This window comes from Tursiops truncatus, chromosome 8 (genome assembly GCF_011762595.2).
Source record: "Tursiops truncatus isolate mTurTru1 chromosome 8, mTurTru1.mat.Y, whole genome shotgun sequence".
NCBI lineage: Eukaryota > Metazoa > Chordata > Mammalia > Artiodactyla > Delphinidae > Tursiops > Tursiops truncatus.
The window spans coordinates 76,155,659-76,176,906 of record NC_047041.1 but is presented as its reverse complement, the minus strand read 5'-3'; the positions used below and the strand labels follow the sequence as shown (position 1 = coordinate 76,176,906).

At 36.3% G+C, this 21,248-nt stretch overlaps 1 protein-coding gene across 3 annotated transcripts in view; it reads right to left on the bottom strand.

Moving 5' to 3' along the window:
* Positions 1-2,146: 2,146 nt before the first annotated feature.
* Positions 2,147-21,248, bottom strand: part of LUZP2 (leucine zipper protein 2) — a 447,757-nt gene continuing 428,655 nt past the window's right edge. For 2 of the 3 annotated variants that reach the window (XM_033862645.2, XM_033862644.2), the window contains exons 11-12: positions 6,514-6,600; positions 2,147-5,753 (exon numbers count right to left, since the gene is read on the bottom strand). In XM_033862645.2, the coding sequence (XP_033718536.1) occupies positions 5,655-5,753; positions 6,514-6,600 (186 nt within the window). In that variant the 3' untranslated portion in view covers positions 2,147-5,654. Of the gene's footprint in view, positions 5,754-5,815; positions 6,209-6,513; positions 6,601-21,248 lie in introns of those variants that run through there. The other variant, XM_073808718.1, reaches the window with a different exon arrangement.

The following is a 21,248-nucleotide window of genomic DNA, read 5'->3' as shown; positions in this document are numbered from 1 at the left end:
TACTTTTACTGGGCACTTTATGATGAAAAAAGTGGTAAAGATGAGCCATAGTCAGAGAGAGGACAAGACCCACCACAGGATGCTCTCTCTTTTTCTCACTCTTGGTAGAGATGCTGCCCAAAGAAGGATGCCTATTCAGCAGTTAATCAGGTGCAGAGGTCAACTGCTTCTTCCAGGAGCCTCAAATAGTGCCTGATTTTCTGGGAACAAATATATTGCATTATATGACCTTCCCAAGATGCCACTGTGTCTACATGATATGAGGTGAAATGGTGTTCTCAAAGGAATTAAAGAATTTAGGAGTGGGAGGTACCAAGAAGGGGGGAAAGGGGGACACACACAGCACATTTGCTTTATTTCTGATGCAAATGCTGTAATGGTACAAGCTAATCCTGGTCAATCATCATGACATTGAATGCATGCCTTTTCTGAGAGAAAGAGAGACAGAGAAATAAAATTTCTATTTTTATGAAAGAAACCTACATTTCGCTGTCATCTATACCTCATAGACTCATATATCCTAGCATTCAGGGAATAGAAAGCAATGGCACTTTTTCCATATGATGCTTTCTTTTTTTGAACAGCACTAATTCACAACCATTTATTTGAATTCAAGCATTCAGTTTCAAATATTGTTAGCTAATATCTGAAAATACTACAAAATTTATTTTTGAAGATTTGGACAGTCATGCAAAATATATTCATTAATATTAGTTTAATACCATTTTCTAAGTGAGAACTTCACACAGGTATGGTACATTCACACCCCCACCCCTGCTCCATGGTATGCTGTAAAGAGAACCCTGTGTAGCAGTCATACACTTTTCTGTGTACTTCCCTCATTAATGGTTGTCTCTTTCTCTAAACTGTAAGCTCCATGAAAGCAGGACTCTGGCATTCGCAGGAGAGACAGTGTGGTGAAATGGTTAAGCACATGGATTCAAGAAACTCATTGCCAGATCTATATCCTACTTCTTCCTCTTACAGGCTGTATGATCTTGGGCAATTCAGTTAACATTTTCTACCTCAATTGCCTCATCTGTGAAAGGAGGATAACTGTAATATCTATCTTAAATAATCCTCAGACTATTTAACTAGTAATAAAAAATTAAAACAGTGGCTGGTATATATTAAGCACAACATTAATATTCATAATTACTATTTTTGTTTACTATTGGATCTTCAAAAGAAGTGGAATGGCAGGCACACTGTAGAATCTCAAAGAATATTTATTGAATGACTGAATGACTGGCTGCCTGAATGAACAAAGGGAGAAAGGAGATCATCAAGGTTATGTTATTCAGTGATTTTCAAATCACTTTAGACTTGGACTTCCTTTCACCACTAAAAGTATATGCAGAATGTGTAAGCCCAACAAATAAATTATATAAAAGTATAGATCCTCTAGTAGTGAGCCCCATCCTCTAGATATTCATTTACCTTCTCAGCAGCCCTTGGCTTATGTCTGCTAAAGAACTAGGACTCAACAGAATGGAGAGGAAAATCTTAGCCCAACCACTTAAGTTCTAAGAGCTTAGAAACTTATACTAAAAGAAATCGAGTGACTTGTACAGGTTCAGGCGAATGTCCAATCTGGGTTCCAATTAAAGTCACATACGTGCCATGTGAATTATGTCTGTGACATTGAGCTGCATTCCAAAATTCATCCAGGAGTGCCATATCTACTCTGTTTAGTCACAGACACAGGCCCAATAGCAAAATGCAAAGGAAAAATAACCTAAAATCAAAACAAACAAGAACAAGATATTTACTTTCTTTTCCTAAAAGACTATGTCTTATGATTTCCTGTTATCATACTAGAATGTGTTACCTTGTTGCTTTCTTTACTTCTTCCATTGATGCTTCAGGTTCTGAATTCATTCAACACATATTTAAGCACTTACTATGGGGCAGCTGGTTTTAAGCACTTGAGACTCATTTGCAAACAAATAGACTGGAACTCTATTAAAGAAAAAAAAAAACACTAAATAAAATAAGGGTTTTCTGGGACAGTGGCAAAGAGAGATTGAAGAAATTTCCAGGATGACATTTCAAAAAAGTTCTTAGATCATGAAACACAGAAGCAAGTACTATTTTAAAAGTTAATGTGTGTTTTTCAATTAGTTTAGGTAGATCATATACATAGTAGTCTTGGAAACAAACCTTTATTGAGCAAAAATAGGCCATTTTTCAGTACCTTTTATTCTTCACCACTTGACCATCGATATTATATAATGTAACCGAGATGAACAAATAGTTTGGGGAAATTTAAGACTGTATACATGACTAAGAAAATGTCCCCTAAGTAAACAAGTGTATGTTGTCATTACTCTCTCTGTCTGACCAGTTTACCCTACTCTCTGGTGTCACTGATAATTTCAACCTCTACTTCAAGTAGCGCTAATTACAGTACCTGAGCTGCAAAAATAAAAGATTCCATTATAGCGAAGTTCACAAATATTATTTTAATCCAGCTATCCACACTGTCCATCTAAAGCAGTAAGTGTCTCCTTCACATACAACTGTCTCAGACTTCTAATCCAGTATACTGTATGAAACAGAAATGCCTCTCAAATAGCACTTCAATGCTAAATATACGACTAAAGAATGAAAAACAAATTAGTTAGCCATAGATATTCAGTATTCAGAGATTTGAGATCACACAGAAAAACACATCCAGCTGAGTTACTGTTTTTCACTTTTCATCTGAGAATGTTGGCATGGGATAGACACAATCAGCTTTAAATTAATTTAGGTCTTACACATTTTAGGCACTAGTTTACATAGTTAATGCATATTAATGCATATAAAAGGAAACACAAAGTCCAAAACCAATTCCCAACTTAGAATGAATATATCAGTACTTCAAAATAATAGAGAGAAATAAATTGTTAGTTCTGGTAGTACTCATATTAAAATAAGTTATTCCACTGGAAAGTGGGTTTGTTTCTCAGTAGGAATCGTTCATATTCTACAAAGCATAAGTAATTCTTCACTGCTTACTGTTACAAATACATAATAGAACTGTACTATCTACATTCAACATTTTGCTTAATTTTTTTTTTCCACATGAGGATAGTTAGGCTATGAATGTTAACTCCTCAAAAACAACATCTATTTATATAGGCACTAATTAAAAGAAATAAGAAATGGCACCTTTCTTACGGACAAAAGCCACACGTTTGTAAAGCATTTTAAACCCCAGCAATTAATGGATTGAGAGAAATAAAATGCATTCATTAAACTCAAGTCATAGTACATACTAAAAAGAATTCTGTGATTAACTGTTAAAAGGAACTCCCAGAATATTTCTTAATAATATTTATAAAGCTCTTCTATTACAAATTATTTTTGTTTTTAAACAAATAATGCAGTGAATATACCACGGTAAACTCTGCAGGATGCATAATGCTATCTATTGTTAAAGAAAAATGTGTACATTATATTCATTCAAAGCCCACTTGATCATGCCAGTATTTAAGAGAAGAAAATTGATTGTATTATCATGTAGTAGAATAGGAATTTAGAGCATAGAAAAAATAATTTACAGATGAAGCTGTTCAAATTTGATTAACATTAAGCCAAATTCTCTTTCCTCATTTCATCTAAAATTTTCGGAAAAATATCAGCCTGACTCTATTTTTATTACTTCCAAAGATTCCTCAAGACATACTTTGCTAAGGTGCAATGGTGATTAACTTTCCATAGGCTCCATATGGTCTGGGAGGGAAGTTGGAGCCATGGGTGGAGGTAGGAGAGTAAACCTAAATTAAACTAAATTATCTGCTTCCCTTTCATAAATCTTTAGAGTTGGTTAGGGTTTCTGGGTACAATATGGAAATTACAAGGAATAGGACCTGGGAAATTAGCAATATTCCATCTCATCGAATTAAATGATTTTTAGAGCTGAGGAGTCAGCAGGAGCTTCAGACCTTGATCTTTTCTTTTGTCCTGGTCATTTCACCCGAAAACCCTCTAAATCATCTATAAAACTAGTTCTCTTTCTTAGGTAGCCTGTAATCTGAAAAATACTGATAAGTGACACACAATTACTCAGCAAGTACAATTGCTACATGAATATATCACAGTATCACTTTTACTGTTAATGATAGTTTGGCATTTCTCCAGATCACTAAATTTCTTTGAATATGTCATTGTGGTCAAAGTTGTGCCACCATATCCCAGAATTTAAGTTCATCTATTAATTACAGATCATGCCAGGATACTGTGCTCCAAATTAATTGTGGCTTGGCAGATCTAGTCTATGAAAACAATGGTTTTATATGCTTTCTACAAAATGGGTCTAACCAGCAGAAGTGAATAGATTTGGTGCAGACAAACTAACTGCATCATTTAACCAATTAATTTTAGTCTATAAGTTTGATGCTATACCCATCGTTTCAATCAGTGTCAATTACTCTTGCTTATGAGGTATGTTCAGAGTATCCAAGAGTGAATTTATTTGATCAATGGTATTCCTATGTACAGTCCCAATGTCAAAGGTTCCCACAGCCACTGATTTGTTTTAATAAGACATTTGTTTTCAAAATATACAAATTGGGGTTCATTAGTTCTACATGGCTATTTTACTTTCATCAAATCCTCATTTTAAAATGTATATTATCTGCTTGCATATTTGTATTTTGGACCTCTCTTCCCATCCCACATCCCATTACCCAATTTCATACCAAAAATCACACTGAGCATTTCAAACAGCTTGATTTATAGCTTGAAGTAATTCCAGCTGACAACCATAGGGGTGTGTCTATAGAATGCCAAAAATCTAATCAATTGTGTCAGAAATTTAGTCATTCTTCCTTGATATTTTGTCTACATCATACTAAACATATTTAAAGAATTTCGTTAATTGACTAAACCCCTGACGGAATTGCCTTGATATTATTTAGACATGGTTCTAAATAATAATGAGAATAGCAATGAACACACTCAAATAAATAATATATTCGGATCAGTACAGATTCCAACCTTGAGGAGAGTGACTCCAATTAACCAGCATGGACCAAAATCTTTATGATATGATTTCAATTTGGATTCTAAGAATGCTGAGGATCCACATTTAATCATTCTCCAGCTGATTTAAAAAACAAGATCATGGAAGTACTGGATACCCAAATGAACCAGAAGAATTAAATGTTATATTGCATTTGAGTCCAAAAAAGACCAATTTATACTGGGCAATTTACTGATGACAATGATGATGTATGACTGTGGATATCCTTTTTTTTTTTTTGCGGTATGCGGGCTGCTCACTGTTGTGGCCTCTCCCGTTGCGGAGCACAGGCTCCGGACGTGCAGGCTCAGCGGCCATGGCTCACGGGCCTAGCCGCTCCGCGGCATGTGGGACCTTCCCGGACCGGGGCACGAACCCGTGTCCCCTGCATCGGCAGGCGGACTCTCAACCACTGCGCCACCAGGGAAGCCTGGATATCCATTTTAATTAGGTTATTGCTTAAGGATCATAATTGGCCTGGAATCTTTTGGAAAATTTGTAGACTACTATATAAAGGTACATAAAATTGTGAAAAAGTTGCATGCTTTAAAAACTTAGTATTTCCATCAAGCTTGTGGTCTAAAAAGAGTATGAAGACAATAGCAAATGGATGTTTTTTAACACAGTTTCTTGGTATTTACAGTCATTTTTTTTCTCTATTTGCCTTCCCTTCAGTGCTGGTCAATTGTTTTCCCGGGTTTTTTTCCTCTTTGCATTCAGTACAAGGAGGCACCATCACATTCTGTCAAACAATACGGAAAAGACAATCAGGAGAGTCAAAATGAAAATGTTGAATGTAAAAGTTAACATCCTAACAGAATAACTCATGTACCTCAACAAATATCTTACAGAAGACCAATGCCAGGCAGAAAATAAGTGTAAATATGTTAACACTGCTACTTCTTGAAAGCACATAAAATATTTTCCACAAAAGGCAATATTTCAAAAACTATTTTGAGAAAACTTTGGTCAAATCATTCAACTCTGATGAATCTAACCCCCAAATTAAAAATGTGTTAAGTAAAATGAATCCTAATAATTGCTATGATGTAATACGTTTGGTCAAATATAGAACAGTCCAGGAAGAAGTTCAGAATTAAGCTCCTGAGTTGTTTCTTTGTTACTTGTTTTTGTGGGGGAAATGTACTTCTTTCCTCCTTCTCTGCTTTCTCAAGTCTTCTTTTTATCTTCTTTGTCCTATAAAGAATATATGTATAATTTTTGTTCTCTGTTTACTTTTGTTGTGCTTCTTGGTTGCTGGGGAGGGGTGAGAACCCTCCCTTGCCCTTGTTCTTGTAGGACCTCAGCAAATCAAACCAAAAGCTTAGTGGCAGGCAAGGTGGTCATGGAAAGGTCCAGAGGCAATAGGTGAAAGATGTGTCTTGTATTAGGCAATACAGCATCCCTGCTTTAGCTAAAGCAAGAGAGAAAATCATGGAACCCAATAGCTTCAAAAAGTGCTTTCTGACAATCAAAACAAACAAACCAACCAAACCAAATACCTGTGGGACAGGTTCTGATTCTGCAGTGTCATTGCTCGCAGGATTTTCTTTGTGCTTCATTGAACAGGTCGTGCTCCCCTGTAAAAGCTGCGATTGAAAATAGGTCAATGAAGTTAAATTACATGAAGGGAGGGAATAGAAAATCTCCTTTGAAATCTTCCCATTGAAAACTTCCTTCACTTTGAGACAAACTGAAAGGTCAAGCTAGGGACAAATTTATCACAACATTAGTGGGATCCCAGGGAATTGGCAAGCATTCATAGTCCATTTGGGAATCTCAGTGATGCTTATGACAGTCGGCTGCTACAACAAAGGCTCAATTACAATGGAAAGTTCTTTCTTTGCAAAAATTTTTAAAAAGGAAAGAGTTACAAAACTACTATATTCTATATCCGTGATGTGTCTAGACTCTAGGATCTAAATATGTCCATGGTCTTTATGCCTGCCGGACATCAATATTGCAAGCCAGGAAACAACTTAAACAATATGATCGTTGTAAAAAATTAATAAACTGGAATCACAATTAAATAGAGTCAGGAGACCAGAAGGGGGCGCTCTCACACCTTGCAGCAATAGCAGAGACCAACAAGACGAAGAAAGACCCCTCTTCTTTCCTGGCAACAACTCAGCCCATGCAAAGCCATGAACTCTTTGTTTACTGTAGCCCTTCCAACTTTCTTTTCCCCTCTAGGAAAGAATTCTTTTTCCTTTGCCTTGTGGACACTTGTACCTTGCTCACCATGGTTGCAGACCCAAAATTGTTAATTCTCTGCTGATCCCAAAACAAACCCATCATTGCTGAAGAAATGTCTGCCAGTCTATTTGTTTTCGGTCAACATCATCAATCTATCTAGCAAAAAACTTCAACATCTTAAAAAAGATATTTCTGGGAAGAAGATCATATATTTTACTAACCAGGAAATCTCATCTTATTAGCCTCAATCGTCTTTAAGAAAATGAATTACTGGCAGCATATTCCAGTTGCCCTTCATTTTTCATTTTAACCAAGGTTAAAATATTGAATTTTCCTTCCCGCCATCCCTCCCTTTCTTTCTTCCTTCTTCCTTAGTCTGCCTTGCCTCCCTCCTCCTTGCCTTACTGCCTCTCATTCTCCCTTCATTTCTTCCTTTTATTTTCATCTTTTTTATTTTCAACACATTTTAAAGTAACTAAAAATTGTTTAATGCAAGAATATGTACTTTTTTTAGTGATTTTTCTGTAATCCTTTCCCTGTATAAAACGTATAAAATGGAGACTGGGAGTTTAAGAGTTCATGGCCACTGTGTAACTCTAACCTTGAACAAGTCAGTTTCTTTCTTTGAGGTCAAACAAGGAGGATACCTAAGCTGGCTTTGAACTCTAACTTTCCATAAATTCTAGGGGTGGATGATAACTAAAGAAGTTGCATATGAGATTTAACCTACTCCAATTCAAATCTGAGAGCAAAGTCATTTGCACATGCTCCCGATTCTTGCTCTACATGGCTCTTAATTGAACACTCATGTTACTTTACCCTTCTGTGTCTGTGTAATATGCTCTTTCCCTCCACCTTCATAAAAGTCTCTCTTCACTGGGAGAGCCTGAAGACCAGCTACTTGTTCCCTCCCTAGCACATTTTCACCACTAGGTAGGCTCATCACACTCTCCTGCTCTAAAGGTACAATGCATTAGAAACATTAGCACACTTAATGTTTTTATATATATATGCATGTCTGGCTCTTTGATATATTGTAAGTGACTCTTTGATATATTGTAAGTTCCTTGAAGATAGAGGCTACATGTATCAGACCTAGGTCCCAGCTAGATGCTTATTAGATAGCAAGTGGTCAATATCTAATCACTTAATAAATGAATAAAACAAACATTGGCTATGAAAATATTTCAGTCCTTTAGAATTTTCATAAATGCCTGAGTTTTTCATATGAGACTTATATTTGATAAAAGCTCCAAAATGGTTGCACATAGCCCCTTCTTCAAAATAAGCCTATAGTATAGTGGAAAAGTAAGATTATAACTATAATAATAGAAATCAGTAGTGAAAACCTTGAGTGCCTTAGTCCAGAGAATTTTAGGCATCTACACAGAGGAATCTTCTATGCTACCTAAGAATTTTTTTTTCTTTTTATGTTGTACGGGTTTGAGTTAGGCCTAGAAACTAAAATTTCCCTGGAATATTATAATTGTTTTGTTTTTACTGTAATAATACAACTGACCTTTGTTTTTGTTATACTTGCTTTTGGCCTTGGGGAAAAAAAACTAAAATAAATGTACTAAATCAAGCTCAGAATGCAGAAAGTAACCTGCAGAGTGTAAGGTTTCCCAATATATATTTTGGAATAATGGAGTTCATAAATCACATAAGTTTGGAGAAAAAGTTTATTTGAACATTAAACAGTGGTATTTAAGGTAGTTCTTCTCAGAGCCTTTAACACACAATTTCTTAAAGCTTTCCTCTTGAATGATCTGCTTGCATAATCATATAAGGTGCTTGTTAAAAAATAATATTCCTGGGTGATAATTCAGTCCTACGAATAAAGGGCTTGCATTTTTAATCAGCAATCCAGCAATTCAAATGCACAGTGAAATTTGAAATCCACTTCTTTGTAGTGTACAAATGCATTATAAATCTCTTAGGAGATATGATATAACCATTTGCCAAATCTATTTGACCCCCAAACCGTTTTTTGTGTATGAATTATTACTTGAGGTCATTGCCATGAGAAAGATACCATGGGATTTATGGTGGAGTATGTTCTTTCATTAATGGAAGCACAGCTGACTATTTGAGACAAGTCTTTGATCATGTGAACAATGAATACTTATTAAATTTCAACAATAAAGAAAATATTACATGGCTGGAAGACAGCTCCAACCTTTTTTGATATTTTGATCTTATAATGAACACAACCTTTAAATTTATTTTTTGTGTGCCTCACAGGCATTGTGGAAACTTCATGAGATGGGGTTCATAAAATTCCTAGTGTTTCTCAGAAAGGCAACAGATATAAGCACTCCTGAAGGTACACGCCTTCAAAACACTCTCTCAATTAGATAAAATTCAACCTGATGAGTATAGTGCCTATTTCTAGAAACTCAAGTAATAAAATATGAAGAATGATCAGGAAAGTCTGCACAGATTCAGCTACTTCAGTATGCAGCTCACCTATTAATTATACAGGTGACCTACAGAGGACCACAGCTGGGTCTGTAAATTATGAAATGGGATGAGCCATGAACGTATCTTTATTAAAGTGATTGCATGCTCTTTCTCACATATACATCTTCCCCAGCACCACCAGAATAACCAGTTTGTTTCTGTGCTTTGGGCAACAAACTACCATCTGACAAAATGTTATATTATGGCCACAAAGGTAGGCAAAGTAACAAAAATTTAGATGAGACAAGCCCTTTTAATTATTTACCCCTGTAGGAAAAAATACATAATCCTACCATGGTGGGGCAGACTCTAATACTGGGGTTTCCTTGATAATTATCAGGAGTCACGTGCAAATGAATTTGAGTCCCAACTCCATCTCCCACTATCTCTAATAATGAATATTGAGGTTCCAAACTTTGGTATTTTACAGAAGAATAAAATTAAACACCAGTGACAAACAAATTTCGACATTAGAACAAATAAACCAACAAGCAAAACACACTGCTATTTTTCAACAATATTTCAGAAAAGAAATAACATTTTAATACTAAAATTATATGAAGGATCCAATGTCAAAAGAAATTGTTTTTGAGAGGCAGAGAGAGAGAGAGAGAGAAAGAGAGAGAGATTGGTTCTTGGAAAATCTGCTAATATTTTGTTATTTTAATATTAAATGTCTATTTTCTACATTCCTATACTGTTGAAAACTTCATGACAGGGCAGTACTTGCCCTGCTTGGAATGATGGTAGGAAATACCAATTTAACCTCAATTTTCCCTCATTTGTAAAATGGGGATAATTCAAAATTTTGACATCAAGTGACATGATACAATGTAGGTAACTCAGCTAGGTAAATGGAGGAAAGAGCCCATCTCAGGTTAGAATTGCTTTAGCCCTTATTTGCTGTATACACTTGGGAAAGTTACTTCATCTTAAGGAGGTTCTGACTCCTTATCTGTAGGGTAGGCAAAATGATCCCTACCTGACAGGATTTTTGGAAGATTTAGATTAAATAAAACTATAGAATGGTTCCTAAAGGACTATTTTGCACATATTAGGTGCTCCTCTTATGACCTTTCTCTAAAACTTTAAAACTCAAAATACTTAATGCATAACTGGGCAACCTGAACTTTTACCAAGAAAAAATATCTCTGACAGTTAAAAAGTCCAACTCATTCTTCATATTTAATTAATATCTGGGACAAGCTGGAGGCTAAAAACAAGCATGATTTTCAGAATACTGTAAAGGAGAAAAAATGGAATTAAGTACCAAGATTTTTTGAAACATAAACACATTTTGGCTAAATTTTTCTCTCATGTTAGTCTTGTGTATGAAATGAGTTTTTTAATATTTATTACAGAATGATACTTTAGTACTGTTTTTTTGTTGTTTGTTTGTTTTTTTGCTGTATGTGGGCCTCTCACTGTTGTGGCCTCTCCCGTTTCGGAGCACAGGCTCCGGACATGCAGGCTCAGCGGCCATGGCTCACAGGCTCAGCCGCTCCACGGCACGTGGGATCCTCCCGGACCAGGGCAGGAACCCGTGTCCCCTGCGTCGGCAGGCGGACTCTCAACCACTGCGCCACCAGGGAAGCCCTTTAGTACTGTTTTAATATTAAAAAGGGCAGAAACTAGAAAAGAAGTTCAACGATTAAAAATGTAATGCTGAATCAAAGTGATGGCTCTGAATTCAGTTAACAGAGGAATAGAGGAGTGGGAGGGAGACAGGGTCTGACACTGATGCTCCCTAACCAGGCTCCTCTAGGCAAGTCACATTACCTCTGAACCATAATTCTTCATCCTTCACACAAAATAGTTAAAATTTTGAAACATGAAGCCCTGTCTAACTTCATAGTTTTATTCATTTATTTAGTTTTAATTAATTAATGTATTTATTTATTTATTTTTGGCTGCGTTGGGTCTTTGTTGCTGAGTGCAGGCTTTCTCTAGTCACAGTGAGCTGGGGGCTACACATCGTTGCACTGCATGGGCTTCTCATAGCGGTTGCTTCTCTTGTTACGGAGCACTGGCTCTAGGTACGCAGGCTTCAGTAGCTGTGACACGTGGGCTCAGTAGTTGTGGCTCACAGGTTCTAGAGCAACAGGCTCAGTAGTTGTGGTGCACGGGCTTAGTTGCTCCGCGGCATGTGGGATCTTCCCAGACCAGGGCTTGAACCCGTGTCCCCTGCATTGGCAGGCAGATTCTTAACCACTGTGCCACTGTGGCACATAATTTTAGATATTCATAATTTCATAATTTTAGATATTTTGGAAAAAGTAACTTCATAATTTCATAACTTATGAAACTTCATAATTTTAGATATTTTGGAAAAATATTTACAAGCATCTGTTAAGATGAGTATTTTGTTTGGTGCTGAAGGAAATGTCAATACTTTCATAGTCTCTGTCCTCAAATTGCTTATCATCTAATGCAGAATGAGAACTTTATACAAATAATCAACATGCAAGATGGACTGTGATACAGGATAAAATATGTGTATAAACCAAGTACTATGGGGACCCAGAGGTGAAAATCATTATGTCTCAGGGAAGGTAGGAGGGGTCAAAGAGTTATTGACCAATTTAACCTTTGTATTTGCACATCACTGTTTGGCAAATTTCCTTATAATAATTATTAACATGCTTACTGGGTTATTTGTATTTTCCAAATTATAAGTTAATCATTATTCTTATGGTTTCTATATGATTCCTGATAAGAAATAATAATTAAGTTAACATTTTGCATGCTTTAAATTAAGATGATATAGGGCTTCCCTGGTGGCACAGTGGTTGAGAGTCCGCCTGCCGATGCAGGGGACACGGGTTCGTGCCCCAGTCTGGGAAGATTCCACATGCCACGGAGCGACTAGGCCCGTGAGCCATGGCCGCTGAGCCTGTGCGTCCGGAGCCTGTGCTCCGTAACGGAAGAGGCCACAACAGTGAGAGGCCCCGTGAACCGCAAAAAAAAAAAAAAAGAAAATTAAGATGTTATAGGAGGGTAAACATGGAAATTTATTATCTAATGTAAAAAGCAGAAATTTATTCTAAAGCCCTTAGGAAACTATCTATACTTCCCATGTAATCTGGAGGCATGCCTTTTCCTTCTTAAAAAAAAACAAAACCACAGTAGCACAATGAAGAATGCCTTGTATGAAGCCAACCTTTTCAGATGGTCTGATGGAATGTAGCCCAGAATGACAATGGTATATGGTCTCTCAGCCCAATTCCAGCAGGGCATGACTTGCCTAGGAAATTTTGTTAAGCTAATGTCTTCCAATGGCTCATCAGGGCATCAAGTGCCACAGAGTGAATATTGGATATAATTGCAAACTAGGACTTTTTAAATCTCTGCCAAAATTGTTTTAGCATGAAAATGCTGGCATAATTTTCTACTCACAGCTCTAGATTTACTTCCTGCACATTTTCTCCTCTCATTTCCCTGGACAGTGCTTTGCTGTTGAATAAACTCCCTTTGGTCAGGGACTTGTAAGCAGGTGTGATGGCAAGAATCTGAGCGAGGAGTGCTTCCAATGCTAAACATAAGCCGTTGCTGCCTTTCGGTTCCTCAGCACATTAAGAAAAGTTAAGTGTGTGCTACCTAGAGGAGTCAGAAACGCTGTAAAGCACATCTACATTGAATAGTAAGTCTCAATCCCTATGTGGAAATTAAAATAAAATGTTCAATGTCTTTAATTCTTGATATGCTATTAAACAATATGAGGCACGTTTGCAAACTGCAGGAAAATGGGATGAAGCAGGTACATCCTTTGCTTTCTCCCTGTGACTCCAAAATTACCATTGACGCAAAGCTGCTTTCAAAGGTTTTTTTTTTTTTTTTTTTTTTTTTTTTTTTTCGGTACGCGGGCCTCTCACTGTTGTGGCCTATCCCATCGCGGAGCACAGGCTCCGGACGCGCAGGCTCAGGGGCTATGGTTCACGGGCCCAGCCACTCCGCGGCATGTGGGATCTTCCTGGACCGGGGCACGAACCCATGTCCCCTGCATCGGCAGGCGGACTCTCAACCACTGCGCCACCAGGGAAGCCCTCAAAGGAATTTAAACATTTCCAAAACCGATAGTCCAATACGCTGTTAAGCTTTTGGTAATCCATTTCAAGTTTTCTATGTCTACTAAGAAAAGGGTCAAGAAATCCAGTGGCGATTTTCCTAGGTGACCCTGCCTGGCTGCATAGGGCAGGAAGTGGAACAAACCCACAAAGCTATCTAAGAATATGCATGGTCTCTAATTCCAAGTTTAGGACCTTGTGCATACAAGATATTGAGACCTTGAGTATGAAAATTGCAGAGCAGCTTTTTTAGACTGAACTAATAAGGACATCCATGATAAAACTGAACACTGTATTTATTATCTATGATATACAATCATCATGATAAACCTGTAAGAAATCAACATTAAAGTTTCTCAAAATATTTAACAGGAAATATTGACGGAAGAAAATCTAGCTGGGTTTATTCAAATGATACACATTCCTGGGCTCTGTCCCAGATCTACTGACGAATAGTCGGTGGGAGTGGAGCCTTACCACAAGCAGTTTTACAGGCTGACCTGATGAGTCATAGGCAGGCAAAAGTTTGAAAATCACTGACATCTATTTTATAGAAAAGGGATCTGAATAACAAAGTCACTTGCCATACTGACGTGTTAGGAAACAGCAAAGTGGTAAATTCCAGGCTTTCTCTACCATGTTATTTAGTCTAGGGTATGATCAACAGGAATGAAAATGAATCACCTTTGCTATTTATTTACTAAGCGATTGCATGTGTTCCCATCAGCACTCAGTGAGGTTGCTGATGATCATAGAATCCTGCAATACAATGGGATGATCCCATGATAGTTCTTTTCCTCTACTCTAATGCTTCATTTCCTGACTACATTCCAGAATGGTTGTTTTTCATTATTCAGTCATATAATATACTATATTCTCTATTCTAGGCTAATTCTATTTTCAGATGCTTTTCACTGAGTTCACTTTTATTTTTGACTGAAATATTCTTCTCCTTATAGTTGTTTCCACCAGTTGCCTCTGTTTCTGTCCTGGAGAGTAAAAGTGAATAAGACTAGATTTTTTTAATGATGGCCGTTCTAACTGGTGTGAGGTGATACCTCATTGTAGTTTTGATTTGCATTTCTCTAATAATTAGCTGTGTTGAGCATTTTTCATGTGTCCGTTGACCATCTGTATGTCTTCTTTGGAGAAATGTCTACTTAGGTCTTCTGCTCATTTTTCAATTGGGATGTTCGTTTGTTTGTTTTTGTTATTGAGTTATATGACTTGTTGGTACACTTTGGAAAATAAGCCCCTGTTGATTGCATCGTTTGCAAATGTTTTCTCCCAGTCAGGAGGTTGTCTTTTTGTTTTGTTTATGATTTCCTTTGCTGTACAAAAGCCTGTAAGTTTGATTAGGTCACATTTGTTTATTTTTGCTTTTATTTCTATTGTCTTGGGAGACTGACCTAAGAAAATATTGGTACAATTTATGTCAGAGAACGTTTTGCCTATGTTCTCTTCTAAGAGTTTTATGGTGTCATGTTTTGTATGTAAGTCTTTAAGCCATTTTTGAGTTTATTTTTGCATGTGGTTTGAGGGTGTGTTCTAACTTCATTGATTTACATGTGGCTGTCCAGCTTTCCCAGCACCACTTGTTGAAGAGACTGTCTTTTCTCCTGTATTTTCTTGCCTCCTTTGTAGAAGATTAATTGACTGTAGGTGTGTGGGTTTATTTCTGAGCTCTCTATTCTGTTCCATTGATCCAAATGTCTGTTTTTGTGCCAATGCCATGCTGTTTTGATTACAGTACCTTTGTAGCATTGTCTGAAGTCTGGGAGGGTTATACAGCCTTATTTATAATATCCAAGACATGGAAACAACCTAAGTTTCCAGGTGAATAAAGTATTATATATAGAGGAATATATATGTATATGAATATTACTCAGACATAAAAAAGGAAGGAAATCCTGCCATTTGTGACAACGTGGATAAACACTGAGGGGATTATGCTAAGTGAAATAAATTGGGAAAAAAAGACAAATAACATTATCTCACATACATATATGAAATCAAACAAAATAAACCCACAGAAACAGAGCAGATGGGTAGTTGTCGGGGGCATGTGGGGGGACTGGGAAAGTAGGTGAAGGTGGTCAAAGGGTATAAACTTCCAATTATGAGATGGATAAGTTCTGGGAATATATTGTACACCTTAGTGACTATAGTTAACAATACTGTATTGTATATTTGAAAGTTGCTGAGAGAGTAGATTTTAAATGTTCTCACCACACACACACAAATTAACTGTGTAAGATGATGGATGTGTTAACTAACCTTATTATGGTTATCATTTCACAATATATAGATATAGAATATCACTACTTTGTGTACCTTAACCTTACATAGTGTAATGTGTCAATTATATTTTAATAAACTGGGAAAGAATTCGAAGTATTATAAAAGCAAGAAAAATACACAGTCTGAGGAGATAAAAAAGCAATAAAGCCAGACTCAGAAATGGCAAATGTGTTGGAAATATCAGACTGGGAGTTTAAAAATAACTGTGGCTGATATGCTAAGGGCTCTAAGGGGAAAAGTGGACAAAATGCATGAATAAATGGGTAATATAAGCAGAAGATGGAAAAAATCTAAGGATCAAATGGAAATGCTAAAAATAAAGCAAAAAACAAACAAACAAACAAAAAACACTGTAACAGAAATGAAGACTGCCTTTGATGAGCTCATCAATATTCTGGACATTGCCCACTGAAAAAATTCAGTGAACTTGAAGACAGGTTGATAGAAAGGTACCAAACAGATGCAAAGATAAAAGGGTTTAAACAATGGACAGAATGTCCAGAATTGTAAAACAATTAGAAAACCTGCAACGTAGAGGTAATGGAAATACTAGAAGGATAAGAAAATAACAGAGGACATATTTGAAGTAAGAATGGTGAGAGTTCCCCAAAGGTAATGACAGAACTCAATCACAAATCCTGGAAGATTAGAAAAACAAAATTACATCTAGGCATGTCATCAAACTGCAGAAAACCACAGAGACATATTGAAAGAATCAAAAGGTGAAAATTTAACTACAGAGAAATAAGGATAGGAATTACTTCAGACTTCTACTTAAAAACAATTTAAGCAAGAAAAGATTGAAGTGAAATATTTAGTGTTAAAAAAATTGAAATATTATCCAGTAAAATTATCCTTCAAAAGTGAAGAAAAAATAAAGATCTCAGAAAAACAAAAACTGAGGGAATTTGTCACCAGTATACCTGCCTTTCAAGAAAAGTTAAAAGTTCTTCAGACAGGAGGAAATGATATAGTTCAGAAACCCTGATCTACAAAAAGAGAGGAAGAGTGTTCTAGAAGGAATAAGTGGACGTAAAATAATGTTTTTATTTATCTTGTTCTTAACTGATGAAACGAATAACAGTCTGTTCAAAATGACAATAGCAACAATGTATTTGGTAATTACAGCTTATGGTTAAGTGAAATGAATGACAGCAATGTTATAATAGAGGAACTGGAAATACTCTCTATATACTCTCTGTATAAGGTTCTTTCACAACCCATGAAAGATGTGATAAATCCAAAACAGTTACAAATTATGGCAGACATCAATCCAACTATATAAATATTCACTTTAAATGTGAAGGGTCTAAATATATCAATAAAAGACAGGGATTGTAAGAGGGGATAAGAGAAGAGCACACAACTAGATGTTGTATATAAGAAACCAACTTTAAATATAAGGACACAGATTGATTAAAAGTTAAGGGACTCAGAAAGATATTCCATGCTAATATTAATCAAAAGAAAGTTGGAGTAGCCATATTAATTTAGGCAAAGCCAACTTCAGACCAAGAAAAATACAGGGGCCAATTCTACAAAAAATATAACAATTCTTAACATGAATGCACCTAACAACAGAATGTCAAGATACATGAGTCAAAAACTGATAGAACGGCAAGGAGAAATAGACCAAACAACTATTATAGATTAAGGCTTCAACACTCTCTGTCAATAGTGGACATATCAAGCAGGGAGAAAACCTCTAAGAATATAGTTGATCTGAACAACACTGCAGATAAAGTGGATCTAATTGACATTTATGGAATACTTCATCAGACAAGAGGAGAATACACATTCTTCTCAAAGTCACATGGAACATTTACCAAGATAGACTGCATTCTGGGCCATAAAATACATTTGAACAAATGTAGAGTATGCCATCAGACTGCAATGGAACTAAACTAGAAATAAATTACAGAAAGACGGCTGATTGCTATATGGAACTCTCTGAGCTATTGCTCAATTACTCTGTAAATCTAAAACTGTACTAAAAAAACTTAATTACTTTTTAAAAGACACCATTAAGAAAATGAAAAGACAAGAAACATATGGAGAGAAATGTTTTCAAATCATATATTTGGTAAAGGATTTATATCCAGAATATATAAGGAATCTTACTACTCAACACTGAGAAGACAAACAACCCAGCAGAGCATGGGGAAACTATTTGAATAGAAATTTCACCAAAGAAAATATGTGACTTGCTAATAAGTATATACAAATATGCTCAAATTATTAACCATTAGGGAATTAACAATTAAGCCTGCATGAGCTCTCAATTATTAGTTATTGGCTTCATTCAGGTCCCTATTTTATCTTACTTTTATTATTTAAAAAAAATTTCTCATTTAGTAGTTTCTACATTTTTGAATTTCATAGAGCAGAAAAAGACATTTAAAAAAAAAAGAAATGGGAATAAATTTGCCAACTATTAATTTTGTCAAGTAAGGGCACTAAAGTAAAAATTTAACTCAACAACTACCGTCTACTTTCTCTCTGTAAAAAACTAAGTAACACTGATTGATCTCTGATTAAAGAAAAAAGTCTTTTATAAAAAAACCTGATGTCAATATTTCAAAACACACAAAATATAAATATGGAAAAATGATTGCATTAGGTTATCCAGGGAAACAGAACTAATAGAATATATACATAGATATTTAAGAGGAGATTTTTTTATGGGAATTTGCTCATGTGATTATGGAAGATGAGACATGCCATGATATGCCCTCTGTAAGCTGGAGAACCAGGAAAGCTGGTAGCATAATTCAGTCCAAATCCAAAGGGCTGCGAATCAGGGGAGCTGATGGTGTAACTCCCAACCCGAGGCCAAAGGCCTGAGAACGGGGGTGGGTGGCCTGCTGGTGTTAAGTCCCGGAGTTGGAAGGCCCCAGAAGCAAGAGTTCTGATATCTGAGGGCAGAAGAAGGTATACATCCCAGCTCAAAGAGAGAGAAAATTTGTACTTCCTCAATCTTTTCATTCTATTTGGGCCTTCATGGGATTAGATGACGCCTGCCATATTTATGAGGGAAGATCTTTTCTTAGTCAACTGATGCAAATGCTAATCTCTTCTGGAAACACCCTGTCAGACATACTCAGAAAAAATGTTTTACCAGCTCTCTGGGCATCCCTTAGCTCAGTCATTTTGACACATAAAGTTAATCATCACAAATCTACCTCTTATCAACTTGGCACATTTATGCATCTTTTAACCATACTCAATCTCCAAATAAAGACGATAAGACTATACTTCTGCCTAACATGATAAAACTATCCTTCCTACAACAGAAAATGCACCAATCCCTTTATCAGAACAGGAGGTAAATTTATTTTGTTTTTTCTTTATGAAATTATGTTTTGATATCTTATTTGGATACTCGATTAAAGCAACCCAAACTGGAGCTTGAGTCTCCAGTTCGTTAGAGTCAAGTTGAAGCTATTTTCACATTGCTGTATTGAAATGGAAGCAATGCATTTCATGCTATTTAACACAAATCAGAATATTTTGGGTGAATTTAGACAAGCTGAGTAACAGCAGTTCTCATAGATCCAAAGATCCTCCCACATTTTCCTGTAAGGTGGAGGAAGTCATCAGAATTATTCTCTTATTATTGGGGAATGCTAGAAAGGAACTATAGAGCTCTCCATGCTTAAGGTTAATTACACTCTGAGAACTATAGCTTGGGGAGATAATGGTCCACTAGCTCTCTCAAGGGAAGGCTTAGTTATGGATAAAATCACACATCAGCTTCCTGATCAATTTCACAGTCCTACATCAGTGCTTCTCTTATATATGGTTGCACAATAAACAAAGGGTTCTGGGATGGACCCCCCTCTACCTACTAGCAAAAGTCACATCATACTACCATTACAGAGCCTTATTTAGGCATTGATGTCTTTAAATGCAAATATAACAGAGTCTGAGAAGCAGAAACTCTATTACTAAACAACACTCTAAAGGGATTATATCTTATCTAAACCAATGTTTTTCAAATTAAGAATCACCTGGGTTGGGAAGAGTGTTGTCAAATCCACGTTAAAAAATGTCTACCCTTAGTCCTATTTATTTAGCACTTACTGAAGAATTTCTCAAAATCTTAATTTTTAAAAACTCCTCACATGATTTTAATAATCGTGTACATGTGAAACACATTTTTTTGTAAAACTGGCCTGCATATTAGAATCACCTGGAGAAGTTAAAAAATAAATACAACTAATGTCTAGACTCCACATACCAAGATGCTGAGTCAATTTTTCTTTTTTTTTAAATTTATTTTTATTGGATTATAGTTGCTTTACAATGTTGTGTTAGTTTCTACTGTAGAGCAAAGTGAATCAGCTATACGTATACATATATCCTCTCTTTTTTGGATTTCCTTCCCATTCAGGTCAGCACAGAGCACTGAGTATAGAGTTCCCTGTGCTATATGGTAGGTTCTCAATAGTTCTCTATTTTATACATAGTATTAATAGTTTATATATGTCAACCCCAATCTCCCAATTCATCCCAACCCCCTTCCCCCCTTGGTAACCATACGTTTGTTCTCTACGTCTGTGTCTCTATTTCTGCTTTGCAAATAAGATCATCTATATCATTTTTTCTACATTCTACATATATGTGTTAACATACGATATTTGTTTTTCGCTTTCTGACTTAACTTCACTCTGTATGACATTCTCTAGGTCCATCCACGTCTCTACAAAGAACCTAATTTTGTTCCTTTTTATGGCTGAGTAATATTCCACTGTATATATGTACCACATTTTCCTTATCTGTTCCTCTCCTGATGGACATTTAAGTTGCTTCCATGTCCTGGCTATTGTAAACAGTGCTGCAATGAACACTGAGGTGCATGTGTCTTTTTGAATTATGGTTTTCTCTGGCTATATGCCCAGTAGTGGGATTGCTGGGTCATATGGTAGTTCTATTTTTAGTTTTTTTTTTTTTTTTTTTTCTTTTAGAAGATGTTGTGGGTAGGAGATTATTAATTAATTTATTTATTTTTGCTGTGTTGCGTCTTCATTTCTGTGCGAGGGCTTTCTCTAGTTGTGGCAAGTGGGGGCCACTCTTCATCGCGGTGTGTGGGCCTCTCACTATCGCGGCCTCTCTTGTTGTGGAGCACAGGCTCCAGACACGCAGGCTCAGTAGTTGTGGCTCACGGGCCTAGTTGCTCTGTGGCATGTGGGATCTTCCCGGACCAGGGCTCG